The 14,616-nt window shown below is 44.7% G+C and overlaps 1 protein-coding gene across 1 annotated transcript in view; it reads right to left on the bottom strand.

Moving 5' to 3' along the window:
* Positions 1-13,343, bottom strand: part of FAM178B (family with sequence similarity 178 member B) — a 96,112-nt gene extending 82,769 nt beyond the window's left edge. The window contains 1 exon segment of the mRNA XM_065891622.1: positions 13,203-13,343. Coding sequence (XP_065747694.1) covers positions 13,203-13,343 — 141 coding nt within the window.
* Between the last annotated feature and the right edge of the window lie 1,273 nt (positions 13,344-14,616).

Raw genomic sequence — 14,616 nt, 5'->3', positions numbered from 1 at the left:
GGCATATGTCAATTATATCTTAATACAATTGTAAAAAAAGAAAAACACTTAAAAAAGAAATATCATACATATATGTTAATAAACACACAATGTTTAAAGATGTAATTTGTGCCAATAAAAACATAAAGAGGAGGGATGGAGTTGTATAGGAGCGGAGTTTTTGTATACTATTGAAGCTAGGTTGGTACTAATTCAAACAAGTCTGTAATAAATTTAAGATATATATTATAATCTCCAGTGTCACTACTAACAAAATAACTGCAAAATATATAGAAAAGGAAAAATGAGGAGGGAATCAAAATCACACACTACAAAGAAAATCAGTTAAACACAAAAGAAGGCAGTAATGGATGAACTGAGAAACAAAAAAAGACGTAAGATGTATAAGAAACAAACAGTAAAGTGGCAGAAATTCTTCCTTATCAGTAATTAGTTTAAACATAAATGGAGTAAATTCTCAAATCAAAAGGCAGATACTGGCAAAATGGACTAAAAAAACAGGATCCAACTACGTGCCATCTACAAGAGATTCACTTTACATCTAATGATACAAATAGATTGAAAGTGAAAGGACGGAAAAGATACTCCACGTAAATAGAAACCCAAAGAGACCCGGAGTGGCTATATTAGCATCAGAAAAAATAGATGTTAAGTCAAAAATTGCTATGAGACAAAGCAAGCCATTATCCATTGATATAAGGGTCAGTCATCAAGAACATATAACAATTATAAACATATATGCACCGAAAAACAGAGCTCCAAACTATGTGATGCAAAATGACGGAGCCGAAGGGAGAAATAATTATAAAATAATCGCTGAAGGCTTCAATATCCTACTTTCAACAATGAAATTATATGGAAGATCAAACGAGAACAGAGGACTTGAGCAACACTATAAACCAACTAAACATAACCAGACGGACACAGAACCCTTCACCCTGCAACAGCACAATGTACATTCTTTGCAAATACACGTAGAATTTCTTCAGGATAAATTATCTGTTAGGCCAGAAAACAAGTCTCAATACATTTTAAAATACTGAATTCATATAAAGTATCTTTCCCTCTCACAATAGAAACTAGAAATAAATGACAGAAGAAATTTCACGAATACATAGAAGTAAAACAAACTCTTTAACTATATGGATATATATATATATATATATATACATATATATATATATATATATACCAAAGGAGTAGAACTGAGTTCCAGAAATAAACACATACATCTATGGTCAACTGATTTTCAATAAAGATGCCAAGAACATTCAACGGAGAAAGAAGAGTCTTTTCAACAAATGGTGCTAGGCAACTGGACATCCACATTCAAAAGAATGACACTGGACCCTTGTCTCACCAGACACTTATACACAGTAATTAATTCAAAATAGATGAACAACCTAAACAGAAGCACTAAAACCATATGACTCAGAGGAAAACATAGGGGTAAGTCTTCATGGCTTCAGATTTGGCAATGGTTTCTTAAGATAAGACATCAACAGCATAGGCAACAAAAGAAAAAATACATAAAATAGGATTTCATCAAAATTTAACATTTTGCACTTCAAAGGATATTGTCAAGAAAATAAAAGGACAACCTACAGAATGTGACAAAATATTTGCAAATCATTTCTTTGATTAGGGTCTAGGATCCAGAATATATGGAGAACTCTTACAACTTAGCAACAAAAAGGTAAAAAATCCAATGAAAAAATAAGCAGAAGACTTGAATAGGCATTTTCAAAAGAGGATACACAGAGGGCCAACCAGCACATGAGAAGATGTTCAATGCTAACAGTCACTTTATTAGGGAAGTGTTCATCAAAAACATAATGAAATGCTACTTCACACCCACCAGGATGTCTATCACCAAAAACAAAAACAAAAAATAACTAGCGTTGGTGACGACTGGAGAAATTGGAACCCTCATACATTGCTGTTGTGAACGTAAAATGGTACAGCCACTGTGGAAGACAGGTTGGCAGTTCGTCAGTTAGTTAACGATAGAATTACCATACGAATCACCAAATGACTCAGGAATTCCACTCCTAAGTATATACCCAAAAGGAGTGAACACAGGTTCTCAGACAAATCCTTGCACGTGAATGTTCCCAGTAGCACTCTTCACATAGCCGAAAGGCGGAAATAATGCAAATGCCTATCAACTACTGAATGGATAAACAAAATGTGGTATATCCACACAATGGAATATTATCGAGCCACAACAAGGAATGAAGCACTGATACACGCTATAACAATGGATAAACCTCAAAAACGTTATGCTAAGTGAAAGAAGACAGACACAAAAGAATCATATATATGATTCTCTACATATGAAATGCCCAGAGTAAGCAAATCCACAGAGACAGAAAGTAGACTAGTGGTTGCCAGGTGCTGTGGGAGGTGGGGGGAGGGGAGGAGGAATGAGGAGTGACTACTTAATGCGTAAGCCTTCCTCTTTGGATCATGAAAATGCTCTAGAACTAGACAGCGCTAACACTTGCACAACACCGCGAGTGTACCAAATGCCACTGTATTATACACTTTAAAATGGTTAAAATGGTAAGTCTTATGTATATTTTACCACAATAAAAGATAAATAAATATATAAATTATACATGGGGGAAAAGTGTATGCAAAATAATGTCAGGTAAGTGGAGGTCAACACAACTTGGTAGAAGTCATGAATTAAAAAGAAAAAAACCAGAACTTCCCCGGTGGCGCAGTGGTTAAGAATCCCCCTGCCAATGCAGGGGACACGGGTTTGAGCCCTGCTCTGGGAAGATCCCACATGCCACAGAGTGACTAAGCCCATGCACCACAACTACTGAGCCTGCGCTCTAGAGCCCGCGAGCCACAACTACTGAGCCCACGTGCCACAACTACTGAAGCCCGTAAGCCTAGAGCCCGTGCTCTGCAACAAGAGAAGCCACTGCAATGAGAAGCCTGTATACCGCAAAGAAGAGCAGCCCCCACTCGCTGCAACTAGAGAAAGCCAGCATGCAGCAATGAAGACCCAATGCAGCTAAAAATAAATTAAAAAGAAAAGTATAAGAAAAAGAAAAAAATTACAGAAATATGAAATAACCATATTAAATGAAGGAGTTACGGCTGTAATTTTTTGCAAAATTGTTTAAATAATAAAATGTTCTAAATTTGTGCCTATCTAAGCACTGGAGGGCAGCATCAGAAGCCTTTAGGGGACCAGTGAGATAAGGATGGCACTAAAAATCATCCTGTCCTGGTTCTGACATCCTGCCCTCCTTTGGGCCTTCAGGAGGTGTTGCCCAGGATTGCCCATCCTCCCACTTGCCACTGGGATTTTTTTTCTAGTTTTTCTGCCTTAAAAAATAATCACTCTTCCTCCCAGTCCTTCTTGAAAATTGCTTCTGATTCAACCTTCCTAAGCGTCAACTAAATCGTGTAACCTCCTCTGCTCAGAAGCCATTGCTGGGCAAAGGTTCACACATGAGGCATCTTTAGAAGGTGATGAAAATATTCTCTATCGCGACTGTGGTGGTGGTTCCTCCAAAACTACATACCATTGTCAAAGCTCATGGACCTGCACATCTAGAAAGGGTAAATTTTACTGGATGTAAGTTATACCTCCATAAACCTAACTTAACAAATAACACCAGCTTCCACTTAGCAAATATTGAGACTTTTCAACATATAAAATTATTTCCACATTAGCAATCATCTGGAGGAAAACACAACATACAAATTCTGTTAAATGAAATGAAAATGCTTCTGGGATAACCTAAGCCATCTCTGTATATAAGGTGTCCACTGTTGGCCTTCCCAGTTCTGCCCTCAATGGGAACCCTGGCAAGTGCTAAGAAATCACTGAACTTCCCCTTGTAAAGGAGAAGTGGGAGCGGCGGGGGTTCAAGTCTTGATAGGAGCCCCCTGGTGGCATTTTTTCCTCCTGCTGTGGGGTGATACTTGGGCCATGGTGTGCCTTCTACCTAGGAGGCCCCTTTGGCCCTGGGGAAACAAGAAGGACGAGGGTGGGGCCCAGTGGAAAGGGAGCCAGAATGGAGGCTTCAGGATGAGCCAAGCAGCGGATACGGTCTGGGAAATAGGAGAGCAGTTGTCCATCAGGCCCGCAGGACAAGAGAGCAGGCAGGGTGTCGGGGTGAAGGAGCATCATGGTGCATGTATTAGTCAGCTTGGGCTGCTGTAACAAGTAGCACAGACGGGGGGGGTTCAAACAACAGACATTTATTTCACAATTCTGTGAGGCTAGGTGTCAAAGATCAAGGTGTCTGCAGGGTTGGTTTCTTCTGAACCCGTCTCCTTGGCTTGCACGTGGCTCTCTCCTCCCTGTGTCATCCACATGGTTTCTCCTCTGTATGCCTGTGTCCTAAGCTCCTCTTCTTCTAAGGACCCCAGTCATATTGGATTAGGGCCCACTCTCAATGACCTCATTTAACCTTAATGACCTCTTTAAAGACCTTATCTCCAAATACAGTCACATTGTGAGGTGCTGGGGGTTAGGACTTCAACATATGAATTTTAGGGGATCACAATTTACGTGCATTTGAGCTCTGTGCAAGGTGGAGGCCGGGAGTAGAGGCCTCTAAAAATGCTGTAAATTCTCGATGTGTATCAGAAAGGATGATACTGAAAGTCCCAGGTCTTCCCCATGTTCTTGATTCGGACACCATTTAACTGCCAATATGGCCATGACATCAGCATGGTCACAGTGGACAGCCCAGACATCAGCTCAGGCAAACAAAACCTGTGAGCAGTCTTCTATCTGAACTCTCAGTGGTGTAATATGTGAGATGACACAGGTAAACACCAGCAAAAAAAAAAAAAATTGCTCTTATAGCCAGAATATCTGAAAAGCTGTTTGGTCCATAAGTAACAATGCATCTAGTGGAAAATGTCTCCATTCCTGAGAAAACTGGGGACTAAGACCTGGATCCCCCCAGCAGTGCTCACAGAGGATGAGACATATGTGGGGCGAAGGTCTAAGCATGCTGATGACACCTCCAGCTTTTTCATGGAAGCATTTTATTTATTTATTTATTTATTTTTATTATTATTTTGCGGTACACGGGCCTCTCACTGTTGTGGCCTCTCCCGTTGCGGAGCACAGGCTCCGGACGCGCAGGCTCAGCGGCCGTGGCTCACGGGCCCAGCCGCTCCGCGGCATGTGGGATCCTCCAGGACCGGGCACGAACCCGTGTCCCCTGCATCAGCAAGCAGACTCTCAACCACTGCGCCACCAGGGAAGCCCCCATGGAAGCATTTTAACAGACAAACTGCAAAGTTGGTCAGGAGTAAAACTTCAAAATTCTGCAGAAGTCAAAGAGCAATAAAAGATTCCCTTTGCTTACTGATAATACATGGAAAAGGGCTTTGGAAAAGAGCCTGTAAGTTCCTCAAATGATTAAACACAGAGGTACCACATGACCGAACAAAAGCATCCCCAGGTATGTACACGAGAGAAATGAAAACATTTGTCCACACAACATCTCGCACACAGATGTCCACAGCAGCCAAAAAGTGGAAACAGCCGAAGTGCCCATGAGTCATTGATTGAGTGGATCAACAAAATGTGCAGTATCCATATCATGGATACTGTTAGCCATGAAAAGGAATGAAGTACTGAGACACGCTATGACATGGATGGACCTCAAATACATCATAGGAAGCAAAGAAGCCAGACTCATAGGAGCACATGTTGTGGGTTCCATTTAGACGAAGTGTCCAGAATAGGCAAGTCATAGAGACACAAAGCAGATTCCTAGTTGCTTAGGGCTGGGAGAGAGGAGGGAAGGTGGGGTGAGAGCTCAGGGATGCTGGGTTTCTTTTGGGGTGACGAAAACGTCTAAGATTGACTGTGGCGATGGTTGCACAGCTCTATGAACTATACTCTTTGAACGGGTGAGTTGTGTGGTATGTGAATTTTATCTCAGTAAAACTTTTTTTAAAAAGAAAGTAAGTACAAGGAGAGTAAAACTAAAGGTCACCGCTGTCGATGAAGTTGAAGATTCTGAGAGGGCAGAGGACTTCAGTAACAGGAAGCTGGGAAACACGGTCAAAGCCGTTCACATTGTAGATGCTGATCAAGAAGCAAGAAGGAAAAGAAAACCAAAGAATAAAAAGTATCACTAAAATCTTCCAGAAATATCCTATGTGAATGATAACGCCTTCTGGGAATTTGGGGGGCAATTACAGCTACTCTTTTCAAAAACACTTTTATTTGAGGTTCTTAGTGCAAAGCTGAGTCTAGAACATTTGCCTAAACCAAGCAAATGCTTTGGTGAGCAGAAGTCCATGGAGATGATAAAATATAAAAAGAATCAGAAACCGCTGATATAATGAGACCAAATCCATGCAGAAAAAGCTGCGTGCAACGGGGGTGGGAGGGGTGAGGGGGTGGGAGGAGAGGCTGTGTTCTCCTTTTTAAATCGGTTTCTTTTCTGAGCACAAGTGCTTTCTGTGTCTTCCTAACAATGCGGAGCCCACTACGTTTAGGAAAAACAGCACAGCCTTTGTTCCAGTCCAGAGTCGATGGCTTTTGCTGTTCCAATTTCAAGATCGTGACAAGCAGCACGCTCTGGTCCATGACAGCTCAACAGTTCAGGGCTCAGATGGAGCGCAGGGCGGGAGCATGGTGAGGTGGGCTAGGTGGGTGGCTGTCCTTGCTGAGTGAGGAAGCTGCACGGTCTCTCAGCCCCTCCTCTGCACCCTCATCACCACACTGGAGAGTCCCAGCTCTTCCTGCGTCACCTGAGCGCACAGACGGAGTCTTATCTCCCTACCCCAGTGCCTAGCCCAGGGCCCAGCCCAGAAGGAAGCTCAGAAAACTAGTCGATGCTATCGTACACTTATACGTCGGCTTGGGCTGCCTTAACAAAATACCATAGGCTGGGGGGTGCTTAAACCACAGATCTATTTCTCACAGCTCTGAAGGCTGGCAGTCCCAGACCCAGGTGCTGGCTGGTAGGTTATATTCTGAGGCCTTTTCTTGTGCCTCACGGGAGGCTGCCATCTCTCTCGATCTTTCTTTTGTGCACTCACAGGATGGGAGCGGGTAGAAAGCGAGCCTGTGTGTGCACTGTGGTCTCTTTCTCTTCTAAGGATGTTAATCCCGGCATGGGCCCCACCCTCATGACCTAACCTAACCCTAGTTACCTCCCAAGGCCCCATCTCCAAATACCATCACATTGAGCGTAAGGGCTTCAACGCAAGAATCTGCGGGGGAGACACAGTTCAGCCCATTGTGACATGCAGTATACCAAACATCACGACACCAGGTACAAATCACATTAATCAACTTTAAAGGACAATATACATGCAGAAAAGGGAACCAGGGTAAGAATACAGCTTGATGAATTTTCACCAAGTGAACACACCCAGGCAACCATGACCTAAGTCCAAAAAATAGCATATACCAGCACCCCAGGGTCCCCCTCACACTGCTTCCCAGTCAGGACCCCTCCCCTCTGCTCAAAAGGCAGGACTTCCATAGATTCGTCTCGCCTGTTTTTTGAATAATGCGTAAATGAATCGCACAGCATGGATTCTTCTGGGTCTGGCTTCTTTTGGTCAGTGTTGTTTGTGCACGTTTGTTTTCACTGCTCTGTAGTGTTCTGTATACAGGCTCAACTCTTCTACTATTGGTGGATATCTTTGTTGTTTCCGGTTTCTGACTATGAATAAAGCTTCCATGAACGCTGTTATACTTGCCTTTTGTACACACAGAGCCACCCCACACACCCAGTCACATCATGCATTTCTGTTGGGAACGCACCTAGGTGTCGAATTGGTGGGTCACGAAATAGTTATGTCCACTTGTGGTAGCAAAGGCCAAACGGTTTCAAAGTGGTAGGATGAATTTACCCTCCTATCAGCCATTTATCAGTTCCCCTCATTCTACCCTTGCCAACACTTGAGAATGTCAGTCTTCTCAATGTTTACCATCCTAGGAGGTGTGTACGAGTTTCTCATTGCATTGTTCAATTTGTACTTCCCCAATTATCATGAGATGGAGCAAATTTTCCTATTGCATTGTCCTCCTGGATATCTTCTTTTATAAAGTACCTGTTGCCCATTTTCCTATTGAGTTGTCTTTTTCAAAATTTCTTCATCTGGAGGCATTCTTCATATATTCTCAAGGCGAACCCTCTGTCAGTTATATGTGCTGCAAATATTTTCTCCCACTAGATGGCTTGTCTTTTCACTCTCTTAATGGTGTGTTTAAGAGAAGTCTGTAAGTTTAACGTAGACTAATTTATCAACAGTGTCTTCTACATTTAGCACATCCTGCATCCTGTTTCTTTTTTTTTTTTTTTTTTTTTTTTTTTTTTTTTTTTTTTTTTTTTTTTTTGCGTTACGCGGGCCTCCCACTGTTGTGGCCTCTCCCGTTGCGGAGCACAGGCTCCGGACGCGCAGGCTCAGCGGCCATGGCTCACAGTCCTAGCCGCTCCGCGGCATGTGGGATCCTCCCGGACCGGGGCACGAACCCGTGTCCCCTGCATCGGCAGGCGGACTCTCAACCACTGCGCCACCAGGGAAGCCCCCATCCTGTTTCTTAAATTTTCCTCTATCTCAAAGTCACAAACATATCCTCATATGTCGACTTTCTGTTATTTACAATTCCTATTTGGATCTGTAATCCACACAAGATACATTTAAATTGTTGTTGGTGTATAACTTAGATAAGGTGCACAAATCGTAAGTATTGAGCTTGATGATTTTATATACATATATGTAACTACCACCCAGATCAAAACACTGAACACTTCTCACACCCTACAAGGATCTCTCATACCTCCTTCAGTCAATAACCCCAAAGATAACAATACGTTGCCTCTATCACCATCAATTACTTTGCCTGTTTTGGAACTTTAGATACACAGAATCATACATTTGGTACTCTTCTGGGTCTGATTATATTTTGCTGAACATTAATGTTGATAAACATTGAGATTCATCCATGTTGTTGCATGTTGCTGCTGTTCGTTCATCTTCGTTACTGTATAGTACTCCATATAAATACATCACAACTTCTTTTTTTAATATTTATTTATTTATTATTTATCTTGGCTGCACCGGGTCTTAGTTGCAGCACACGGGATCTTCGTTGTGGCACGTGGGCTTCTTAGTTGCGGCATGCACACTGTTAGTTGCGGCACGCATGCGGGATCTAGTTCCCCGACCAGGGATCGAACCTGCGCCCCCCTGCACTGGGAGTGCAGAGTCTTACCCACTGGACCATCAGGGAAGTCCCCATCACAACTTCTTTACCCACTCTCCTTTTGATAGACGATTAGGTTGTTTCTTATTTCAAGGTATTATGAATAATAAGGTTGCTATGAATATTCTTGTACATGCTTTTGAAGGACATAAACACTCTTTTATGTCAGATATCTACCAGGATACACAAAACTTGGATGCTACCACACTATGAAAAACATTTAGATTTGTCAAGCTCTCCCTGCCAAAAACATATAGCATATTTTATCTATAATACATCTATAGTTCCCACATCTATAATTCTTTCTGGAAAGAACTGTGAGAACCAGTCTTCTCTGTTTTTTATTTTGAAATAATTTCAGACTTACAAAACATTATAAAAATAACACAAAGAATTCCACATGCCCTTCATCCAACTTTCTCAAATGTTAACACTGCATTATACTTGCTTTATCGTTACCTCTCTCTAATGTATGTGCATGTGTGTGTGTGTGTGTGTGTGTGTGTGTGTGTGTAAATATGTGATCTTGACACTGTTGAAGAGTATTGGCTAGTTACTTGGTAGATTCTGTACACTTGGGTTTGTGTGATGTTTCCTCACAACTGGGTTCAGGTTATATGTTTGGGGCAGGAACACACAGATGTGACGCTGAGCCCTTCTCAGAGCCTCATATTCGAAGGCACAGATGTCAGTTTGTCCCATTACTGACGTTGCTAACTTTCATCACCTGGCGAAGGTGGTATCTGCCAGGTTTATCCACCATAATATTACAATTTTCCCTTTGTAATTAATTAACATCTTATGGGAAGATGCTTTGAGACTATGTAATCGTCCTGTTTCTCATCATACTTTCATTTCCTAGCTTTCGCATCCATTGATGATTCTTGCCTGAAACAATTTTTATGGGAATGGTTGAAAACTAGTTTTTGTTTGCTTTTAATAACTTCAAATTTTGCAAAAATCTTACAGTGATAATCAGTACTTCTCACAAATCAAATGGAAGCCTGGAAGATCACTAGATTTTTACCACAGAAACATCCCCAGAGTCACCTTCAAAGATTAAAAGAATAAAACTGGCAAACTGGTGGTGGCACCGGCAGTGGCTACATTCTCAGGCAAAGTGTGACCCTCCCCTGAAGGCCTGAGAGGCAGCCAAAGAAGAGAGAGAACAGCTCTCCTAAAAGTCTCCGATTCTGTACAAACCACCCGCAGACAATCTTGATGCAGGCCGAGAAAAGACGTTTTGCATGCTCAAAGCATCTCATTCTAGAAGGAGCATATAAGTCAGCCAGGGCAGGGGTGGGAAGCAGACGTCAAGGCTGGCGGATCCTGAGGTCCCCCGGGTCCAGCTTGTGTCTTCTCTGGAGACAAAGCAGAAGGCGAACTACAGACTGTGTTTCTAGGAGATTCTCACCTCTGTAGCTCTCCCCAGGCTGAGACCTGCTCACCTGTTTAAACACCAAACCCAGCACAGACGACCTGCTGCACCAGCTGGGATCCCGCTATGTCGCAGCTTAACCAGTCAGGCTCCCTGGGAGCAATGTCACCAAGAGAGCTGACATAGAAACAGGCCCTAATTTATAAGAGGACTAGGTCCCAAAAGCTCATTCTGAAAGCCAAGAGTTAGAAATAAGAGAGATGGGGGCTGGAGAGAAAGACAGTGTCCAGGTTAGCTCACAAAACCAGTAACTCACGAAGCAGCTGCAGGGAGGACTGAGGGCCGTGAATCGGAACCTTGACCTAGAACACGACTCCTACGAGATGAAGACTGACGTAGGCACCAGAAAGACAACTTGCCCCAACTTGTCCAGTACAGTTCTGCTCAGCAAAACCCAATTTAGCATCTCTGATGTGTCAGGTCTTGTGCTGAGCCCTGGGATACCAAGGAAGGGAAAGATAGGGCCTCTGCCCTTGAACTTGCAGCAGTGGGAGGTGTCTGCCAAGAGACAGACCCGGGGTCACCAAGACTCCAGTGGATGATGGAGCCTGGGCCCCACTGTCCCAAAAGGTGTGTTCAGATTGGCTGGTCATGAGCAGGCTTATGGGCTAGGGCTGCCTGCTCAGCGGGCAGCTAAGGCTGGTTGCCGTAAAGCACGTGCCCCTCAAAGGTATTGCTCTGCCAGTGGTTATACAGCAGTCCAATTTTCCCTGCAAAGAAGACACTCCACCAGCTGTTTCTTCCCTCTCCAACCCACAAAGTAGTACATTTTTCTTACTTGTACCTGTTGTTCTTGGCTTTGACCAACCCCCTCCCTTGAGTTCCTTGAAAACATTAGCATTTTCAAAGAAGAAGAAATGAGCCACAGTAGAGAAACACAGTCTGATAACAGGTCATCTTTTCTGCCTGAGTCTCCAACTCTGAAACCTGCAATTCATCAGAGCTAACATTTTAAGAGCACTGTGACTTCCTGTGCAACTAAGAAAGACAAAAAGCTGCCGAATGAACGACGGCACAGAGGAAGACACCGTCCACTGTGGGACCCAGCTCAACATCGAGCTGTTAAAACGTGAGCAAAGATGCATCCTAGAACCAATTAAAAACGATAATTCTGGTTAGTCTGACAGGATCCGAGCGCTGTGTGCTAGGTGTCGAGACGGGAACACAGGAGGGGACAAAAGCGATGATGTCAAGGCCCTGCTCCAGTCAAATGGGGAGACACACTTATCGTCTAAACTTTATTTCTTCCGCTGTCTCCCCCGCAAGCCCGCAACACCCAACCATCCAAGGCCTGTTCCTCCTCAATCTCACTCAATTCTTTCCACATTAAGGAGACCATCTTAGAGCACGGCTCCCTGGTCCGGCCATGTTCCCACCTCCCCAGCGCAGCCCAGGGACTGGGGCTCCATCTGTCAAACGTACCCCACTGCAGGACCCCAAGTCCTGCAAACCCAAGTCCAAAGCCTTTATCAGCCTCCGTCCCCAGCCTCTCCCATTCTTCACCACGGTCTCACATTTGATTTCAACACATCACCTCTCTTTTTTGTTCTTCTACTTTCCAGGCTACAAGAAAAATAAAAGAATCTGTCTTAAAGTGTGACCACCAGGCCAAATAATTACGGACTCCATAGTGCTTTGAGCCTTGATACATTAAGATCCAAGATCAACTCAGAATATTACAACTATTGTGCTCTTATGAAGACCATTTCTTCAAGATGCCTTATTCCTAACACCATGCTTTATGTCTGTCCCTTTAAACAAATATTTAATAGCTCAGGAATGTTAGTGAGGGCAGAGGCTCTGGTCAGCAAGGACTCAGCTCACTATTTGAAAGATGAAACAAGATGAGTTTTATCCACAAAGAAAAGCCAAACAGTCTCCAGTATCATAAACCACACATCCATCAGACTGGGCAGGGGCGGGAACAGACAGCCTTTCTGGAAAGAAAAACGACAGCGACCCTTTGTGCCCTGGGGAACATGAAAAACAAACGCGCAAACAACAACAAACCACCAAATCAATCAAAACACAAACCAATTCCAAATTGGCTTGAAGAAATCTCCACTGCAACAAAGCGAACCATGCCTTGGTGACTGTGCCACCCGGGGAGAGGAGGGCCTGGCCTGTCTTCATCCGGGCCATCCCTGTGCTCAGATCAGAGTCAAACGCAAATGCACACGTGGAACAAAGAAATCCATGAAAGTACAAGACGGGAGGACAGCTGACCGACACGGGGCTTGGGACCGACCAGAGTCCCAGGGGGGAAGTTACTGTGTGGCCACCATGCACCTCTCGAGGACCTTCAGCCTCAGTTTCCTCACCTGTAAAACGGAGCTGGCCGGCCTACTCCCTGAGTTGCGGGAGGAAGTCGGCACAGGGAGCCCTCGTCACGAAGGGCAGGCAGAGCAGGGCTCAGGAGGCCCGGGAGGGTGGGAGGGGACAGGGCCGGCTAGCGGGGAAAGGGAGCGGGCACAGGACTCCAAGATGGTGGGGGTGGAGGACGCAGGACCGGCGGGCCGGCCGGGGACAGGCGCGGGTCCCTACCTCCTGGACTGCGGTGGCCTCGCAGCGCCTCAAGGTCGACCCCAGCAAGCCACTGACCTGTAGTAACAGCTTCCGGGACCGCTGCTCCCTGCCCGCCCAGCCTCCGGGCCGCGTGCGCAACTCCCTCCACGTGCGCACCATGTGCGCGCCCCCAGAGGTTGCAGGCGGCCTCGCAGGCGCGCTCCCGGCACCAGCCCTGGCTCCCGCTAGCAACGGCTTGCCTCCCCACGCTGACCCTTAGTAAATTCAGTAAATCGCTGAATCCTTATCTGGGCACGATGGTGTCCATTTTACAGATGAGGACACCAAGGCCCCGGGGGAAAGGGTCACTTGCCAAAGGCATACGGACAGAAGGGGGCGGTGTCAAGATTCGATTCCAGACCTGGTCGTCCTAGCACTTCGGTTCTTTTTAAAGTTGAGACGCTACAGGCCTTGTGTGTTGGGAGCACTCCGCTCGTAACCCCCATCCATGGTTATGATTCGCCACGTTTTGCTTTGCGAATGGATCTGTCCCTGATTGCGTGTGAACGTCCGTGTGCACGTGCTTTGGAGGGCCTTGGCCCTCAGGCTCACACTCAACAAATACCGGTTGAGCCCCTACCCCATGTCTGGCGTTGATTTGGGCCATTTACACATTATTCCTCTTTGTCCTCCGCCAGTCCTGCCATCAGTTAAAACCCACATCCTACTCTTCTGGAGAACTGATTTTTTTCTTTTTTTTGGAGAACTGATTTTTAATTAGGCATCATGAGTAACTAATCATCCTCTTGTGTGGATTTTCAGGCAGGATGGTGGAGAGCTGCTGCTGGAACTCTGGCTAAGCCCATACTGTGAGCAAGCCCCCTCTTCTGGGGCCAGGATGTGATGGCTGGGAAGGCAGCAGCCCTGCTGTGCTGGGAGGCCTTCCCAGCAACATAGCTGCTTTGACTTCCTTTGATCATCACCTCTAGGAGTTCAGGCCCATTAATTCATCTGATTTCCGGTTGTCAAAAGGGATAATGGAGAAGTTGAACAGATCCCATCTGAACTCCTTACTGTTGTTTGGAGAACTCTTGCCGTTTTAAATGTTTTAAACATATATAGGTTAGATCTATTTTAATGAGCATCATTTCAAAGTTTAAGATAAAGAGACAGGCAAAATTGAAAATAACCTACACAAGAATAATCCTTTTCAGTGTATAAATGCTTCCCCCAATTTTACCTCTTCACAGCAGGCTGGAGGGCATTACTGCTACCCTCATTCTTCAGATGAAGAAACTGAGGCTTGGAGGCCACCTGCCTGGCCCAGGGCCATACACGGGGTTATGAGAGCCAGCATTTAACCCCAGGGCTCTCCTTGCTACTGACCTGTCTTTCCCCGCATCTCTCAGGGTTTTGCCTTCACTTTGGAGACCTGTTGTCCTACTTCTTAGCT

This window comes from Phocoena phocoena, chromosome 14, assembly GCF_963924675.1.
Source record: "Phocoena phocoena chromosome 14, mPhoPho1.1, whole genome shotgun sequence".
Lineage (NCBI taxonomy): Eukaryota > Metazoa > Chordata > Mammalia > Artiodactyla > Phocoenidae > Phocoena > Phocoena phocoena.
Note: the sequence above shows the minus strand (reverse complement) of the source record. Positions and strands in the feature narration are given on the sequence as shown.